The sequence below is a fragment of the Megalops cyprinoides genome, chromosome 1 (genome assembly GCF_013368585.1).
Source record: "Megalops cyprinoides isolate fMegCyp1 chromosome 1, fMegCyp1.pri, whole genome shotgun sequence".
Classification (NCBI taxonomy): Eukaryota; Metazoa; Chordata; class Actinopteri; order Elopiformes; family Megalopidae; genus Megalops; species Megalops cyprinoides.
Window position 1 is genome coordinate 21,905,293 of NC_050583.1, and position 19,644 is coordinate 21,924,936.

Sequence of the window (19,644 nt, forward strand, 5' to 3'; positions counted from 1 at the left end):
TTCATTCATTCTTATTATCATTAATACATACCCTTATTATCATGACTGTGATGAGGATCGCCATCATTACTGGCCTCATAATCATCATCATAGTCATTGCTAAGATTGTCATCATTTATTTGCTTTTATGGTACCTGCTCATCCAAGACAATTTATAGTGCCACTGTTCTTTTCTGAACAGATATACAATTTTAAAAACCCATTCATGCCTTTATCATAACTGGTTCAATCCAGGCAAGGTGCAGGGGCGCAACTCCAGGGCTTGAACCCTTGTCCACAAGTGCAGAGTCTCCACAGCCAACCCCTGCAAAGCTGCTGTCCCCAATGGTGAAGAGAGATTAGCAGCTGGAGTGAGGGGATGGAGGTGGGGGGTGGGGTTGGGGGGGTGGGAGCTTGTCAGGGTGACATGTGTTCCTGTGAGAGGGGTTAAGTGGCTGAACCAGGCTTAGGGGGACGGAGTGTGCGCTCCGGGGTGATGCATTGCAATGACACTCTCTCTGAGACCTGGGGATGAGGAGGCTGGGCAGGTACGCTAGGAAACCTCCGAGTCAACCCCTTCCATCTATCACTCAGGACATTATCTACCTTTTCAAAATCAGGCGCTGCGGCAACATGTCGCGGACTGACACAAACACCAGAAACACAGTGTTTACTCAGTGTGCTGCCCCCAGCTCCTTCCAATCTGATATCGCCGGCGGTTTAGCCCCCCGGTAGCTCTGCAGCTGGGTTTCACTCGAACGGTCCTGGACGATGCAGATTCCCCCCTCGGTTCCCCCGCTCTCCCCTATCGGCTCCCTCCATTGTCTCATTCTCTTCCCATCCCGCTACCTGTCAGAGTGCCCTTCACTCCAACGCAGTCAGGTCAGAATCATATTGTCTGGGACAATACCCTCCTGACGTGCTGGGCGTTTGTCAGAGCAGCGTAGCCTCTATCTCTCTCTCTCTCTGCTTCCTTTCCCTCTCACTGCTCTCTCGCAAACAACAAACCAAATGAACAGGGCTGAAGGCCGTGCACAACAATAGATAGAGATATCAGCAATGTATGAAACCCATTAAATAAAGCACAGTGTTTTTTAAATGACGTGCATGTCACTTGCTGTCCCTCAGGCTGCAGCAGGGACTCACGCACTCTGCTTCCAGCAATGTACACCTCTGTTCCTCCCTGAAGCTGATGGGCAATTTATCTACATCCGGCAGGACAGGAAATTGTGGACAGATCCATTTTATTTTAGGGACGCAGGCGTCTCTAACATCCATGTACGTTTTACATTTTATGATAAACTGCAGCTCTGTGAGCCTCCGAATGAGCCTGTTCTCTGAGGACAATGTCTGTCCCATTCTCTCTGGGCTGCCAGGGCTGCCTGTGTCAGGCAGTCTCAATAGCCAGGCGGCGCTTACTAAGTCTATTTCTTTGTCAGAGGATTTCTTCTTTTTAATGTTTCACTGTGGACAGGGAGTCTGCCAGGGTGTTGTGGCTTTTTAATATTGTGCTCAACTTTGCCTTCTGCTTTTGTCTGTGTGTCTCAACGGGTGATAGGTGTAATACTGCAATATAATTTTGTCTTGTTGTGGTGCTGTTTTCCAGGTACTACAGGTTTTTGTAAGCTTATTTTGGGCTCAGCTTTTGGGAAGTTGATAATCTCAAGATGAATCTTGAACTTAAGTCCTTTTTTGGGGCGTTATGAAATAATGTTTAATGGTAATGGATGTCATTAGGCCCAGCAAATGTTATTTGGCTTTTTCTGTTGTACTTGGATACTCTTGCAAAATATTTTTTTTTTACTTTATCCCATTTCATCTTTTGCTCTGTGAGTTGATCCCACGCTTTGCTGACATAGTGTACAATTGTTTGAATGACTGACTCAGATATTTTAGCAACATTTGCTTGGGACATGGATATCGGTGTTCCTACATCACAGACTGCCCTGAGCACTTTCACTTTGCGCTCATTCACTAACATCCGGAGCCTCCCTGTTAAACATTTCTAACCCTTAATATGTGTAGTGCAGCTCTCCTCGTCTCCCCGAGGCTTCTCTATGAGCTTGTCCTGAGCTGAACTCTGTCGCTCTGTGTGTCACACAGCTGTACCATCCTGCTCAGCGCCCTGCAGGTCACACACAAAAGGCTGTAGCAGCACTGATCAGTATCCCTATCTCTTCTGCTCTGAAGCAGGCTGGAGATGAGCGCCCCTCTACAGAGTCACACAAGCCGAAGGGCAGAGGGGTCACCCCGGAGCCCCGAAATCCCTCGTCCGTGTTCCCCGCTAACACGGGCACACGGCGGCCAGCCTGTTTACTGCTCCAGCACGGCACACGCCCAACACACACACACACACACACACACACACACACTGTGGGTAAATAAAGAGTTTAACGACAAGGGGCTGTCTGCACATGTGCAGGGCGAGCGTTTAACACTGCGCTGGGGTAATTGATCATTAGAGGGGTGCAGCTGGGCAGACAGTCAAACTCTGTTAAGATGGAGCACTAACCCTGTGCTGGATGGGCGGCCCCGTCCCCTGCTCCTTGGCGCAGCCGGACGAATTGGCCTATTGCAGCTCTGCCGTCTGGCGGCTGTGGGGCCTGGAGCGGGATGTGGCCGGGTGGCGGGATCACAGGCAGATAGATGGGCTGAACAGAGCTGTAATTACCCCTCCAAGCTCCTGCTCTCCCCACTGCCCCGTGTGGGAGATTCTCCTGCTCTTGGGCCTAAGCCCTGCACATGGTCTCTATCATTTATCATAAAAGTGCCATCAGTCATTCAGATGCCCCTGCTTACAGCAGCTCCCACCGGCAAAAAAGAGGGAATACATCAAGTTTAACAGGTAACAGTGCAGCAGCGCGGTTCCCATCAAAACCCTCTTTCTGCCTACATGACAATGCTGTATGTATGTTCGGGGAGCCCACATATGTATCTGCAATATACTTTAGATTGTATACGGTGGCTTTGACTTTCCTTAGGGAAACCTTTATTGTCATCTGAACCAGACTGTGCTCCATTTGAGACCTGAGGGCTGCATATGCCTCTCCACCAACAAAAACACACACAAAAACGCACACACAGATGCACACAGCCCTGCACAGACCTCTCCACAATCATCTTTGCTTTTTTTTCCCCACTACCTTTCCCCTTCTTGAGAGTGAAGTTGTCTTGTGTTGAGTGCTCAGTCGAGGAGCTGAGCAATAAGCACTTGAGTGGAGGACGCGTGCGATGGGTTTTTATCTAATTATCCCATCGCCACCTCCACCCCCAGCCTCCCTCCCTCACACCGCTAAGGAGCCTTCTACAGGGGTTTCACTTTCGCAATTTGCCTTTTAATTTGTGTTAATTGCATGTTAATTATATTGCAGCTAGCATGCACTGCATCTGTCTTTTCAGAGACTAGGTTTCAAGGGGCTTTTTTCTCTATCGGTGCAGAGTTGAAAAGTAATTAAAAGTCTCCTTTTTCGGTGGGGAGTCTGGTGCCCTGCCACAGCCCTGGGGCAATGGTGCCAAGTCTGTAGTATTGGGCTACTTCAGGTTTGGGTCAGGGGACTGGTAGTGGGTTTCTAACCCTTGCAGTTCCATTTTTATTTGAACTGATTCATGCTACTCTTTGACAGGTTCGTGCAGATTTATTATTGTATTAGGTCAGAAGCTGTCCATCCATCTGTCAAGGGACACTCCTGCTCCACCAAGCACACCAGTCACCTATGAATTTATGGGTGCTTTCTTTACTACTACACAATTTTACTTATTCCTGTGGAAAAAAAACAGTAATCACCCACTCAGCAATAAACATTAGGGCACAAAGACAAATTTCAAAAGCTGCCAACGCCAGGGTTATGATAAAGGCATAAACTGGAAGAGATTTTATAGTATGTTAAAAAAAATCCCCAAACCAGTGATCAGTAGGTACATTACCTTGCTAAAGGTTTATGAATCCCCATTACCGTGATTGAAGCCTGGAGCGTACTGTAACAAATTTTTATACATGTGCCGCTAGTGGATATTACAGCTGTGCTAAATGATTTACAGAATGACAAAGGGTGTCCGTTTTATTGGACTGATTTCCTTACTCAGACACTTTACTCGCGTACAGTAAATGTCTGGAGTCCCTGAGTAGATGAGCACCAACAGTGCCGTTATTGTGTCCATCGACGTACACACACGCTTAAATGTGTGTTGGATAAATATAACATGCACATAACCACATGCGTGCACATACTGTCTCACGTACACATCGACACAGGAGTAATTCCACGTGAACCCCGTGGTGCTATAACGCCCTGTGTCCGGGATGGTATAGAAGGCTCCCTCATACGCCGCCGTGTTTATTCCCCCACCATGTTCGGAAGCTGGGGAGCAGTGAAGCTGCTCGGGGAAATAATTGCCTGAACATTATCATACAAGACCACCTTCGGCACCCCTCTCCCTCCCCCGCTGCTGTCACAGGGCGAGCGGGAAGACACTGCCGCCACGCAGGCTGTTAGCTCAGCCAAGTCACCCCGCTTCTTGTTCAGTCATTTCTCTAACATACTCATTCAGTGTTATCTGCAAATCACTTCCAAAGTGCTCTGCTCAGCACTTTTCCCCTTGGAACGGCAGTACAACCACATAATTGAAACTATCTGATTGGAAAGCTGCCAAGCAGGTAGATTACATCCGATTAGGGTGATACCGGCGCTTCACTTAAAGGGATTAGACTGAGCCGCTTTATTTTTTTTTTGTTCTTCTCCTTTTCCCTCCCTCTCTCTCTCTGAAGGAGCACTAGACAAACCCTTTATGTCACCTGCCACTGCTGAGTGTGAGAGGAGAAGGCCACTTCCTTAGCAAGCCTTTCAGATAAGTTAATAGTCCACAGTGGCCAAGATCTCCATGCTAACTACATCTAAACAGGTATAACCATTAGTAAAATATCATTCCATTTAATGTACCAGCACCAACAACATAGTCAGTAAAAGGCCAAATTATTCTGGCCTGGTAAAATATAAATAGCAACAGTTTGAAGATCCTACAAAGGTGTCTTTATTTTAGCCAAGCAGTGAACTCTCCTTCCCAGCTGATACTCAAGTACTTTACATTATTTTACAGTGACAGTAGGGATTCACGGTGAACTCAGCTCAACATGGAGGAGTAAATTAACCTCCACCAAGAGCCTGGCCTGAGACAAGCGAGTGAGAGTACAGTGAAAGTGTCAGTTTAAGTCTATACAAAAACTATAATTACACCAAATTTTAGACAGTCCTCATTTGCTTGCTATGGGCTGTCAAACTCCTGCAGTATCTGCTGAGTGTGGATTAACTGTACTAAGTTTATTTTTAACTAAAAGAAGAGTTTCTCATGAAGCCAAATCCACAGTCTCCAACTATTTGAATTAGAGATACCAAAAGCTTGTTTTTTTCCAGAACTCTCCAGCAGGACCCTCTCTCCCTCATGATTTGAAGAAAAGTTCTGTGGTGTTTTACTCAGCGGGGCGCTTTCAAGTGAGGTCGTCTGAACTTGGCTGTCAGCGGGCTTCAGAAGTCTATCCTTGGACAACACTGTCGAACGTCCTGATCCAGACTCTAAAAACACATGTGCCCTAACACCCCCCTTCCCCCCAACGCAAACACTCTTTATTAAATATAATAATCTGCTGGGAATTATGATTCATACGGAATACAATTTTTTCAGCAGTCTTTACACTTCCAGAGAAAAAAATATAATAATAAAAAGTAAGGGGCTGGTCTGGTAGTAAGTGCTGATCTGGTCGCAAGCGATTTTCCCATTGGGCGCAGTAATCAAAGGCGAATCTGGCTGTCTGACACCAAAGCAAACAGGCAAGGCTGTCATTAAACCAGAGGAGCGCAGCAGCGGGCCCCTCTCTCCCGCTCCTGGGGGATTAGACCTCTGCTTAGGCTGCACTTTTGTGATGTCTCTCCCATCGCCACTTGGAGAAGAGGGGCGCATCACCCCTCCAACAGCCACCACCGCTTGGCTTTCTTCACTGCAGGCAGAATGATGAAATAAAATCAAATACCAAACGTTGAGAGATGGGGATGCGGCAGAGTCTGGCGTAAAGTAGAGAGAATGGCAGGAGTCGATGGAGAAAACTGCCTATTATAAATTCAAATACACAGGGTTCTCCAGCGCCCAGCCGCCCTCTCTCCGAGACACTTACATGTTTCCCTTCCTCTCTCTGCTCTCAGGTGTCCATTAAGCCTGAGCGCTGAGGATCGGTTGAGACAGCAGCGGGGGAAAACGGGCGTAAATTAAATTTAACGGCAAATTGAAAAGATGGCAGAGGAGAGAGTCCTATCTGGAAGTGCACCTATTCTTTTTCTTTTTTTTCCCGCTCACCACTTCAAAGCTTCACATTTTTGCAAGAGCTCCTAAATCCAGAGAAATTGCCTCTTGCTGCTATTGCTAAAGAATGAACAAACAGCATTTTTTGCCTATGTTCAACAATAAAAACCTATTGATTAAAAAGAGCCATTCTTGCTCTTTGTCACCGCAGATCTGTGATGGATCTCGAGGATTTTAAATGCAACTCTTCCGGCAGTTTGGATTTTTTATTACTTGATTTCCTAACCGCCTCTGGTTGGCTACAAATATCTTAAGAGCTATTTAGGTTTTGTCCATGTGGTCTGCTCTTTAAGTTGCCAGCACTTTGAGTTGCTTAAATCATAGTAAGCTAAACACATATCTCAGCTTAGGTATGGTTGCAGCTCACAGTGTGAATGAGGCCCTTCAGCTGGCAGCCCTGTGGTGGTCGACCTTGCATTGAATGGTCAACAGGTATGGTAAACAGCCCTCCGGCGGGTGGCCCAGTATTCAAAGGCTGTGTGGTGGGTGGCCTTCTGGTGGGCAGCCCCATGGAGAGTGGCTCTACATTGCACTGCTAAAGAGGGGGACTCACCGGTACTGTTGTCGTGCCAGTGAGGGAGGGCGTGCTGCTGTCGGTGCCCGGCGGCTCGCTGTGTGTCTGTGTAGGCGTGTAGATGGTCATTGCGTGCTCGGGCACTGTACTCTGGCCCGTGTAGTCCTGTGTGGGGTGGGGGTGTGGCGCCGCGTACTCCGCTGGGATCCCATTCTGCGGAGGAGGGGGGTACTGGGCAGGGGGGTACGGCTGGGCCATCGCTTCTGGGGGGGCTGTGGCCTCTTGGTTACCCTAAAAACGAAGAAAGAAACTACCGTTTAATTCAGTTTCATGTCTTTCTCATTCAGGTGTAATTAACACCTTTGTTTTTATGATTCAACAGGTGTTAAGAACAAAAGAGGGCAAAAGAAGCAACAGGATTGGCTATCTTTGTCTCTATAAAGCATAGTATGAAAGACAATATAATTCCATAAAAAAATAAAAATGCAGTCTCCTGGAGATACTGGTTTATATGGATAAAAATTTATTGAGATGCTAAGCCTGAAGCAAACACAGATACCATTGTTTAGCGATGCATGAAAGTGTATACCAGGTTTTTCAGCTGCTTTGGCATATGCTGTCAAATAAGGCAACACCGACCGGAACACTTCTCTTTCTGATTTGCATGTAATTAATGCAATGCATAAAACGACTGTGGCCCAACTTTGCCACAGACTTACTATTAAAATCGAACACCTGGCCTTGTCTAGATTTAATCAGGCGGAGAGTGTTGTACAAACAGTTGATTATCAGCTGCATCTAAATATAACATGTGTTCCTGACTGAAGATTTTTAATGATGATTGGTCATTTGAAATAGCACTATATGAAAAAGATTATAAAATCTAGAAGATGATGATATTGCTGTGAAAGAAAATGTCTGGCATATTACTGTTGTAAAAAAGCATCCATGGCACTTCATATTAGAATGTCTGCTTCCTTTGTCTCTCTTTTCTCTGTTGTTGTTGATGTCATTTAGTCAACTATGTCCTTCACACTGTCGGTTCCATTGCATAGGTTACTTAGACCAGTGTATCTTTATAAATCAACAATTTAGATGGCCAGTTTTATGCTTATACCTCATTGTCTTTTTTAAGCATATCCCCCCACCCGCTGGCTGTGTTGAAAATAATATATGTTCACATGAAGGTGCTCCAGGCTGAATAATGAAAAACAGAGTTTGGCCAGTTTAGAAACCCACTACCTACTGATAGCAGGCAATTGCAGGTGAGAAAACTGTGAAGGGTAAAGTGATAAGAGAGTGAAATCGTGAACATGGACTACTTCCAGAAACATTGTAGAAGGTTAAAAACAAAAACAGCCATTTAGAGTTCGAGCACGGAGTTTGCTGAAATGAGAGCTAAGAGTCACACTTTATTATACGGGCTTATTTATGTCACTGAAAGCAAACATAAATGCGTTACCCACTATTTGTTAAATATGTCTTATTGAGTCATTTAAGTAGTAAGCAGTGAGCGTGTAGTAAACGGTGAATATGTCAGTGTGCGTGAAGTAAATAGCAAACTTACGACTTCATTGTTTTAAAAATGCATACCTGAAATGATGATCATATTTTAATTATTAAAGAAATTTACACTGACATTTTCAGTCAAATAACATGTACTTACTTCCTGCCCAAAGTGTTATTATTACCAGTTTATTCTTCACTTAATATGTGTTCTCCATCTACTTAAAAAAAAAAAAATAGTTAGTAAGTAACACATTTATTAAATGTTTCCTAACAGCATAAAGGAAAGTGTGACCGAGCTACAAAATAGAAGATGCGCCTTTGCCTGGGTGAGTGAATAACTCTGGTACCTACAGGACCTGAACACGATTACATGCGGGGACGGCAGCCCCCCAGGAGGAGCCTTTCTGTCAAACCTGTTTCGATTATTCGGCTCAGGCTAACATGGCCGTATTGTATTTTGAATTGCAAGGGGAAGTTGGAGAGAACCTGGCTTTGAAAATCATTTGTAGTTAATTTGTTCCTTCAAAGTAAAATTTTGTCAAACTGTGTGACTACAGCTGAAATTGGAACCTTTTTTTGGGGTCTGGTTTTTCATCTCGGCGAAGAAACGGCTGGGGAAATAAGTGGCGCCCTGCAAACTAAATAACTTGGGGAAAGGGCTATCATATCATGTTTCAGGGCAGATTAGAGAATTGCTTGATCATTATTACCCAACACACTTTATTTTGTAGAACATCGCTCGATAGCTGCACGGGGCTGGAACGAAGGGAATCTAAATTGCTCTCTTGGCAAGCATGAGGCGAAAGATCAATTAACTGATAAATTTTTGATTATAACCTTTGATTTAAATTACAGGTTTCTAATACTAGTGGCCGTTTCCCTTACGATGGTTTTTCTTCTCTTTATAACCCCCACCTCCCTCTCCCTGACTCGGCCTGAGTGTCAGGGGTGTAAATGAATCTCTCTCTCTCTCTCTCTTTCTCTCCTTCACTCCCTCTCTCCCCCTGTCCCTCTCCCCTCGTGGTCAGTCGTGGTGGCTCCTGCGTGCTTTGTCCTGACAACGTCTTGTCACTTGAAGTGTTTGATTTTCGCTGCTGGGGAAGACGGGCCCGTGATGGTGACTGACAGGACCCCGTCTCTCTGGGAGTCCTTTGTCAGCAATGGGGTCATCTTTGCTGTCAGCGTGTGATTGCAGGGGCATGGCTGGGGCGCACCCCCCACTGATGGGGAATGGGGGATAAGAATCATATAAGGGCACACTGGCCAGTCCAGAGGGTTTATTTGAGGATATTAATCTAATACAAATCTGAGCTTGCCCTTTGAGATTCTGGTTTGACCCCCTGGATGAGGACCTGGGGCGTAGGAATGCAATAATCTCCCTGGCCAGGGGGAGTCGTCCTTTTTAATGTCATCATTCCAGAGGGTAAGAGAAAGGCAAGGCGCTGGGAGCAGTTAGGTCACAAAAGGGATATAGAATGGCCGAGGACCACAGGGGTCTCTGACACCATTAAGAGCAATTTACAGCACAGTTTCTTTCTTTTAACCTAAATCCTGATTGAGTTTGAGATGAAGCAGAGACACAATGCCTTAAACACAGACAGAATAGCACTGTTCCTCAAAAGAAATCTCAGATACTGCTGTGCCCCCTTGGAGGGAATTTTACATGTGACGATGTTGCTTTGCATTAAGCATTTAACAAAAACACAAGGTTTTTCAAATATTAATAAAAAAACACCAGACAGATTTTTTTTTTCTATACTTTTATGGAGCTTTTCTAGCTACATCAGCCGGGGACAATATTAACCGAAGCAATAGATTTAGTCCTGGAATGCATTGCTTATTTTCACACTACACTGAACCCCAGACACAGAAAGTAATAGGGAAAAAAGTTGTTTTCTGCACTGCAAAAATACAGAGCGTCAAGGGCTACTGTAACTCTTTTAGGCAAATATCATACAATGTTCCCTTCTGAAAGTGATGCAATCACATTGCTCTGCATTTCCATAAACAAATTCTTACTGAAACCAAGTAATATTATAAATCCAAATCTTGAAACACAGAATGAGTGATAAGTAGGTCTATTTAAACAGAATATACACTCTTGATGTTTCCCAACTGTTTTTCCATTTTTCATTGACGGGGTGCTGACCTAATTGACACCTGCACATTATGATTATTTGACTAGTGCTGGGTGGCAAACAACCACTGACAATCGACAACTTAACAATAGGTGTCTGTCAACATGGGAGTATCAGTGATTTTGAATTGAACAAACTGAAAGCCAAGGGATAACTGGGAACAAAAAACAACAACAACAAAAAAACTGAGTGAAGTGTTGACTAAGAAATCAAGCTAATCTACACTCTGTGGGTGGAAGTACAAAAATGCAGCGGAGAAAATTCAAGACCTTAATTATCAGCTCTGGCTTTTAATGCAATCATATAATTGAGCAGCATTCATATTTTAACAGTCATGGATTTATTCAAACAGTGCCAGTGGCGGTCAGACTTAGATGCTGCTCTGTTCCAAAGCAGGCCTGATGATGCATTCAGCCCAGGCACACCTACTTCAGACATTTCCTGCTTTGAAGAATTTTGATGTACAGTATTGCAATTTGCCTTCAGTAAGCATTTTTATTTCTGAAAAATAGAAAGCTACAATTGGACAACGACTGTAAAGAAATATTATTTGATGTGTGCCCAAAATATGGCCACAGCAGCATTTGAAGTTATCTGCTGCATTGCCGGTGAAACAATTATATGGAAATTCAATAACATTAGAACAAATATGTGGAATTTAATTAGGAGATACCAGCACAGTACTCTGAAAATATGAGTCTTTAAATAGAAAAAACTGACTGCTGAGCAGGGAGAAAAGAGGTAAAAACAGAAAGGATGCATTCTGTGGAATGTAATATAGGTCTGGAGAGGGGAGGGCAAGAGGAAATACGTTATTTTGCTTCTCTTTGTTGTTATTAGCCTTTTCCACTGACTAAGCAGCATTAGCTTTCACGGTGCACCATCAACGGACTAGAAAGAGCCTCTGTTTAATAAGAGTGCAGAGAATTGCATTAATGTAAATGTAGTGGAAACAATGAGAGCCACAGCCATTGACATGTTGGCAAACAAATGAGACTGTCCTCTCAATTAGGGAAATGCTCCATTATCCAAATGAAAAACCACTCTGCCGTGGCAGTCTGGTGTATGGGCAGGCTTGGAGAGGGATGGGCCCCCAGGGGCCCCCATAGCAGCCCTGGGCCCAGATTGCTGTCTGACCCAGGCTGCCTCTCAGAGCTTTCTCATCCTCTTCCCTCATCGCTGTGCTCCACCTCTCTCGCCACGCTTTCTCACCCCCCCACGCTTTCTCACCCCCCCCGCCCATCTCACCCCCCACCCCCTCACCCCCCAGCTCCGCTGCATCTCAGTCAGCCTCACTCTCTGTTGGCCCCTGCGTCCGTCATAACAAAGTTCACAGCCAGCATTTGAGCAGGTGGTTGCCGCGCCAATGATCTAAAAGCACAATCGTGTTATTTTGATATGTCTCATCAAAGAATGTGAATGGGGACCCGCTTGGCGGAGAGAAGCAGGGCCAGCCGTGAGGAGGCACTTCACTTCACGGGGGTGAGATTGTGGTTTTCCCGTCCATCTCCGACCCTCCATTCTGCTATGCGGTTCGAAATGGAGGGCGGGTGCATTTTCTGAAGGGAAAAATGGAACAGAACTGCAACAGTGCATGCGGTTTGATTTACAGTCTCTGCCGGTAGCTGCCCGTCCTTTACAGCTGGGAAATGGGCTGCCTGCTTGGTAATGCGCACCACCCATCACCTCACACTTGTTGACAGGCCACTGTGAACAAAGGGAGACCTGGACAGACCACGTAAAAAATGGCACCCGGCCCCTTTTGTGAAGCTGGGAAAAAATTGCTTGCCTTGAAGTTTTCTTTTTAATAAACCTAAATCAGAAATTGATATTTAATATATCTCCCTGGCGCCCGGCGCTACGTTTTAATGCACTCGGCCCCCTTTTCTGCGGGTTATAAAAAATGGCAGCATCCACTCGCTGTAACACTTGGATGTTATAAATGTGGAGGAGAGGGGAAGAAGGGGAGGCTGAAGGAAGCCGGATCAATGTGACTGCGGCGGCTACACAAAAAAACATCCCCAGATCCTTGTCGACAAATTGCGCTGGCAAATGATTTCTCCTATGAGCTAAATCATATTATCTGCGCCTCTATCAAGGGTGTCCCCCTCCGCCGCTTCTCCGGCGAAACGGCGCCGCGAATCCCAGTCAACGCGCAGTAAATGAGTTTATTTCCCTCAAGATGGGAGAATGCAGAGAAGGGAGGGGAAAAAAATCGGACTTGATGCTTCGGATTGCTTCCTTAACCCCTTGTTTAAACGCAACAAGCGCCCAGAGCCATTATGAAAACTTCATCATCGCGGTTTACGACTGCCCAGCTGATCTCCTCCCTCCGTGAGGGACTCTTATCAGTACTTCTTCCCTAGTTGACAGACAGTGAATTTATCAAGCCCACAGTACTGCTCTTATTCATAGCAGCATAAAACCAAAACTGAGCCAGAAACCACACAAAGTACCACAGTGTGCAGTCTGTGGAAATGGAGCTAGGCTTTTTCTTTCTAGAAACAATGCCGCAGGTTTCAAATGGAAAATAGAGAGGAGAAAAAAAAAAATAGTACAGCTTGAATTATTTCAAGACAAAGTAATGTAATGATGTCCTTATCTTTTATGCTTCTTTTCATTTAGGTGCGAAATTAATAATTTAACAATAAACTGGAGTTGAAGAAAGGGCACGTAAAGCACTGCTGTTCCAGGGCTCCTGGTGTGGCAGCACCTCGTTTATGGAGGCTAGATTAATGTGACGACAATAACCCATGCTGCATTAGCCTATCTTTAACCTTACCGAACAGACTTTGAGATAAACTTCTCTCCAGCACATTTTTTATTTGAGTGATTTTAATAAGAGGGACAAATTATGTCCACGGGGTACAAAAAACTATTAATTTGGAGTTTAACAAGGGCAGCTTCCACATCCGGGACTGTTTACTACATAAAAGTGGGTCCCAGTGTGGTAATTAAACGCCTCCACACACGGCTTGGCTCTGGGAGCTGTAGCCCTGGCAGCCTGATCCGCCAGTGCGAGGGCTGCTGGGATTGCCTGCTGCAGTCAGTCCAGCCCGTATCGATCCCCTCTCTGCGGAGCACGCTTCCACTGCCCCGGGCCCTCAGCTGCCCCTCCAGCCTTATTATGGAGAAGCACTCTGCCGGTGCAAATTGGATTGAAAACCTTACTTAGGAAATCATTTCCAAGCAGAATTTGGTTTTGCAATCACACAATCCCTCCCAGCGCCCCGTCTCGTCTCGGTGGCAGGTGGGGCGGCCCGCCCGAGGCGTGGGCACGGGGAGTGACGAGGCCTGTCCAGTCCCTCTCCCCATCCTAATCAGCGCTCGCATCTCTGCCCGGGATGACTGCGCTCTGCGCCACTGCTGATTTTCATCTACAAATCAATTTTATTTATTTTTTTTTTTTGGGGGGGAGGAAGGGTATTTGTGGGCAGTGGAAACCCGGTAAGTCAAAGCTCCCTCCAAGAGCTGGCAGAGGGATGTCCTTGCGGAACCCTAGACCGCCCCCCCCGCGTGTTAGTATGGGGGAGAGAGACTGCCGGGTCGGGCTCACGGCCAGTAGAGTAGAGCTTCCATCACATCTCCATGTATCGGTGTCTGGGCCCAGTGAATGTGCAAAGTTATACCTCCCGGGAGGCTACTGGGACCGCTGGATGGCCGGACGAGTGACAGGCCACGTCAATCAAGCACTGCACACTGTGAAGAGTCTGCTGGCAGAGGGCTTAAATGCACAGTAGAAATGCACTGTGTGTTACTGCTGGTGTGCTGCTGCTGCTACCATGGCAAAACTAAATTACTTCAGAAAAAAAAAGAAAACACACTACCTGTTTTAGCTACGGACAAACTGGACATCTTGATTAATGCCACTGTAATGACATGCCCCAGAGTGATGTCATCCACAGGACATAGGTGTGTGGCTTTCGTATAGGTGAAAGGACGTTAAAGCTTTGTAAGCCATCATCAATGTCAGGGGGGTTTACCTGACATTGCGGTATACACCAAACACACACAGGGGATACAAGGCTTACGTGAAGGCGCAACTGCGCGCTTCCTGCTACTTTATTATTATATTCAATAACAATTAATCACCGATGTGACACAGAGCCACAGCACCAGGGAGGTCAGTAAAATGCTGCACCTCAAATGGGATTCTTACAAAGCTGCCCCCCCACCCCCCCTCCTCTGCTTTGCAGCTAAAGGTCCAGCTAGAGCAGGGAGAGTCCTGCACTTTACCAGATATGTAGACATGCACATTAAAAAGAGTAATATCAGTGTTTTTTCCCCCTCTGCTGTGCTTGCTCGCCAGTGCACCCCTAGGACCAGTGTTACTGCCTCACTGTCTCCCCAGCTTCAGAGAGACGCACTGTAAAAAGAGCTCTAAACAAACACGCAAGACCAATTTGCTGGGAGAGAGTTCTCCAACTGAGACACAGCTTCAGACATATCAATCATTTTAGTTTTACAACCATGATGCGCACCATACACACACATACACAAACACACATGCAAAAAAAAAAAAAAAAAAAAAAAAGAAACATGCAACAATCTCTCCTGGGTCTTCATTTTGAGAGAATAGAAAATGTCAGAGCATTTTACGGGTGCCCATGTGAGACTGGGAAAACACTTGATGTAACACAAATTAAACACAGCATTGGGCGAGCGTTTTAGCAAAGCATGTAAACATGGCTGAAAGTTCTGCTTTTCATCATTAATATTGATGTACAGCACAAACATCAGACGGGGAGAGGCTGAGAGAGGGCCAGGGATGATTTCCCAAAACACAGCAGACATTTTGTCAGTAAACAAAAATAACGGCGGTCTAGCTGGATCCATTTTAATTAGACAAATCACACAATTTCCCCACTCTGCGCGCATTCCTTCTCCAAAGCCCAGACATTGCCATGTGTGCTAATTATAACCCCAAACCACAATTCCTCGGCTCGGCTCTACCTCTACATGAGTCAAAAGCAAACTTGAAGAAAAGAAACTTTCGCATTCTTTCTCTAATGATAAGGCACAATCTTACTCCAGCTACTCCCTAAACTGTCAGACAATTACAAGATAATTTAAAGGAAATTAGCAACAATATAGTGGGAGATCAGCAGTGAAAAGTTGTCCAATAAACGTCCATTTTCCCTGTGTCCTGAGGCTACACAATCAAAACACAGCATATACAATTAAAAACGAAATAGGCAGAGCACATACGGTCAACATGGACCAACCATTAAGGGGATGCTGCTGTGGACAGTGAAAGAGTATTTGCACACACTGGCACAAAGACAACAACAACAACAATAACAATAATAATAAAAAAAACTTCCATGACATATCAGACTTTTAAAACCTCATCAATGCAATTAATTGTTCTGGCTGCATAGGGGTTGCCCCTCTATCCCACTGAGATGGCTCATGAAAACAATTCTGCTTTGACACTGTCAGAATGAGTGAGATTGCAGGTGTCACACCTCAAACGCCTTGTGCTCACTAAGGTAACCATGTGGCTTTTTGAAATATACCATTGAACAAAATGAGAGCTGAAATGAAACAGTCAAGTCTCTTTATCTGCTTTGTCTTTCACTTCCCTTCATCTTTGGTCTTTTACATCACCAGTGACATACCATTTTGAATATATTCACAATGCATCAGTTATTGCTGAGCCGTAAAAAAGCACTGTTTAGAGATCTTTATCAGATACTTTGGTTGAGGTTTTTCCACTTACATTTACATATCTCAGACTGCTGTAAATATACTATTTCAGGCTTGGTGCAGAATCAGATATAGATCTGCAGAGTGCTAGGTGTTACCTTCATTTGGCAAATTTACAATATCTGCATAAAAACTATGTAACAAAATATAAGAAAAGGAGTACTTTGCTTGAGTGAGCCTTTCAGCAGAATCGCAGGATGCACATTTTCACCACGGTGTTGTTGTACACATCTGCTTTGAGCCAACACAACAGAAATATTTGTGGGAAAAAGTCACACTCTACTGATGGTAGTCGACTTTTGAGAAAAACCCCACAAAAACACCTCTAAATCCCCTATATGGTCCCACACTCCTCTCTGCCCCTCCCCCCCTAATAATCTAACCTCCTGCACGTCAGCCCCTACCTGAGTAGCTTCATAATTCCACCCTGTCTAATTCATTTTGTCCCCTGACAGCAGTTTTTAATAACTTTTATTAATTAGGGCTGTCGGATGGCTCGTCGCACGGAATATTATTTTATTCAGGGACCATTAGGTTGTCCTGTTTCGCAACCGGCACCATTCCCCATCAGTGGCAGCCATGGGAGCGCCGATCTATAACTCTACCAACCTCACCGCTAACGGCCACGTCCTGGCGCCGATTAATCCCCTCCACGCTGACAGCCAGAGGAATGGAGTTCCAGTCACCTGAGCACCACACTGCCCCTGTCATGCACACCACTCCGCCAATTTATAGCTTTATATGGCTTTGTGGAATTATCATCTCTTTATTTACGTTTCCCTAATTCACAAAACTTTTATTCATCGTAGGACAATGTCTGAAGTTCGCCAGATCACTCCGCCACCTCGCTTGAATCTCGCTTGGTTTGGAGCTGTTGCACTCATCTCTTCCGCTGGTTTCTTTGTCCCTCTCCTGAAGTTCAATCCAAATCGAAAACCTTTCCAGCTTGTGTTTTAACCTGCCTTGATCTCAATAAGCCCCGGCCGATTTCTTCATTTCACAACGGCAAACGTTGGGGCCCTGGTGCCATCGACCTGAACTGTGTACAGTGAGCAAGAGTACTACCTCTGAGACAGTGCACTGCACTTTAGTAACTACTGCAGAAACTGACTCACAGTCAGTTGCTCTGAACTCCTGTGATATTTAAACATCCTCTGTCTTCTCTCAGGCTGCCATGACTTACATATCTATGATATTCTGACCTCAAATTTACCTACACAGGCACAGCCTTGAAAATAGTGCTTTTAAGTTCAAAACAAAATGTTTCTTTAAACATTCTAGTTTCCAGTAAAAATTCACTCCATCTGTGAGAGGCATAATATAGTCATGAAATTAGTTTAAAAAATTTCCCTTGCTGAAAAGAGCTGCTAATTTGCCACTTTAATTTGTATGCTGCATAAATGTATTTATATCTGGCACCAGTTGTGCTACCCTGTTCGTCAACAATGTGCGCTAATTGTCTTCTAATTGAAAACCCCAATAAAGACTCAGTAATAACCAAAACCAGAGGGGAGAACCTGGGGTCCTTGTGATTACATTCACAACTTGACACATGAAATCCAATTTTAATAAACTTTGAATTCACTATTCATATTCATTTTCACAAATTCTTCCCCTCTTTCCCCCCCTCATTTTCATGTCTTCTGAATTCTCCAGTAATTCCTAGGTTTCATTCCCCACTTAAATTGCAAGTGATGTGCTCAGCATGTGAAAACTGTCATGCAGTTGTGAGTGCAAATACAGTAGCAAAGCTATCACACAGAATACTGAATTACTTACCATTGCTTTGCAGGGGTCACTCATATATATCATCCATCTGATTTCAAAGGCAAACTCCCTGATTCAGTTGAAACTGCCAAGTTGACTTAAGGGAAAGACCTTCTAATATTAATCTATTTCCAAGTCTTTTTGGAAGATATTGATTTTTTCATTCCCCTTCTACATTCAAATTCTCTCAATCACATCCTGAAACACCCTTGTCAGAGAAAAAGAATGGAAGGGTTTTCGCCTTTTTGGGTCTAAGTGTGGATCACTGCTCTATCCAAACCCAGTCTTCATCCAGAAACATCTTTTTGTCCAGTCACACACTAATATTATCATGTCATGAAGAACAAAGGATGCTTTCACTGTGGCAGCCAGACAGTACTGTGGCAATGTTGTGGAAATACAGTATTTTGATTAATTTCACCTGACAACAATTTCATGAGGCGTCCCCAAAAGACATAATGAAACGTTTAGACATGTCCCTCAAATGCAGACAGGAAGGGCCCTCATCGCCTTGAAGGTTCAGGCACATTAACCTTTTTTCAAATTTGACTGGCCAGGGTTGGATTTTGTTCTTTGGGAGGTTATTTGCAGGAGTCAGATTGGTGTAGTCCCCACACAGGGACAAGCGGCGCTGACTGAAATGCAGAGGAATCTAATTTAACAGTTCAGCAAGCAGTGATCACCTGATCACTCATAGCCTGGGACTGGCTGGGCTGGGACACATTACATTTTGGCCCCTTGACCCCTGTGCTGTGGCCCGCTGCACCCCTAAGTCCCACCGCTACTTGCCCTGTAGAGCTCTCAGATGGGACAAAGGGAGACAAAAGAGGGCGACAGAGAGAGAGAGAAACAGAGGGAAAGAGAGAGAGACAGAGGGAGACAGAGAGAGAGAGAGAGAGAAACAGAGAGAGAGAGAGAGACAGAGGGAGACAGAGGGAGACAGAGAGAGAAAGAGAGAGAGAGAGAGAGAGAGAGAGAGAGAGAGAGAGAGAGACAGAGAGGAGACAGAGAGAGAGAGAGAGAGAGAGAGAGAAGGAGGGAAAAAGGGAGTGTGAGTGAGTCTGCTTGTAATTCTCAGCATGTCTCTGGTTCGGCCGGTTGCAGTTCCCACTAGACCTGCTACATGATATTCACTAACCCCGGTAACAATGGCAAACATATGTAAATCAGGCGCAGTGCCGGATTCAATCAGGTCTCGTCACAAAGGCACTGACACACTCCTCACAGGCGGCAGGGCAGCGACAGGCAGAGCCGCCAGTGCCCACACAAGAGAGGAGAGGAGAGGGGAGGGGAGAGCAACTTCAGTCATCTCTCCGCTCCTCTCCCTCTCGCTTTCTTTCTTTTAGAAACAGAACGACATCTCAGGACGTAGAGTTAAGATGGATTCCTTTTTTTCCCCCTGCAGATGTATGGCTAAAAGTGTTGGTTTATTTTAGGGGGCAAGGAGGGGGTTCTGGTAGGTTGAAATACTCATTGTTCCCTCCTGCACCGGAGCTCATCTAATCAGCAGCTAATTCCAGTTATTAAGATTTGAATGATAACTTTGATTCATCACACTCCATCTACCCCAAACAGTTAATTAACTGTTGTGAGAAGTTTTTTTGTCATCTTCATCTTTTTCCACTCCCTCTGGCATTTGGAAAAAAAAAGGATATTATCAATATTAATGATCCGTGATTC

General features: G+C 45.0%; 1 protein-coding gene across 5 annotated transcripts in view; it reads right to left on the reverse strand.

The window, feature by feature from the left end:
* rbfox3a (RNA binding fox-1 homolog 3a) overlaps positions 1-19,644 on the reverse strand; it is a 429,646-nt gene that overhangs the window by 39,058 nt on the left and 370,944 nt on the right. For all 5 annotated transcript variants that reach the window (XM_036525762.1, XM_036525737.1, XM_036525729.1 and 2 more), the window contains one exon: positions 6,881-7,132. In XM_036525762.1, the coding sequence (XP_036381655.1) occupies positions 6,881-7,132 (252 nt within the window). The remainder of the gene's footprint in view (positions 1-6,880; positions 7,133-19,644) is intronic.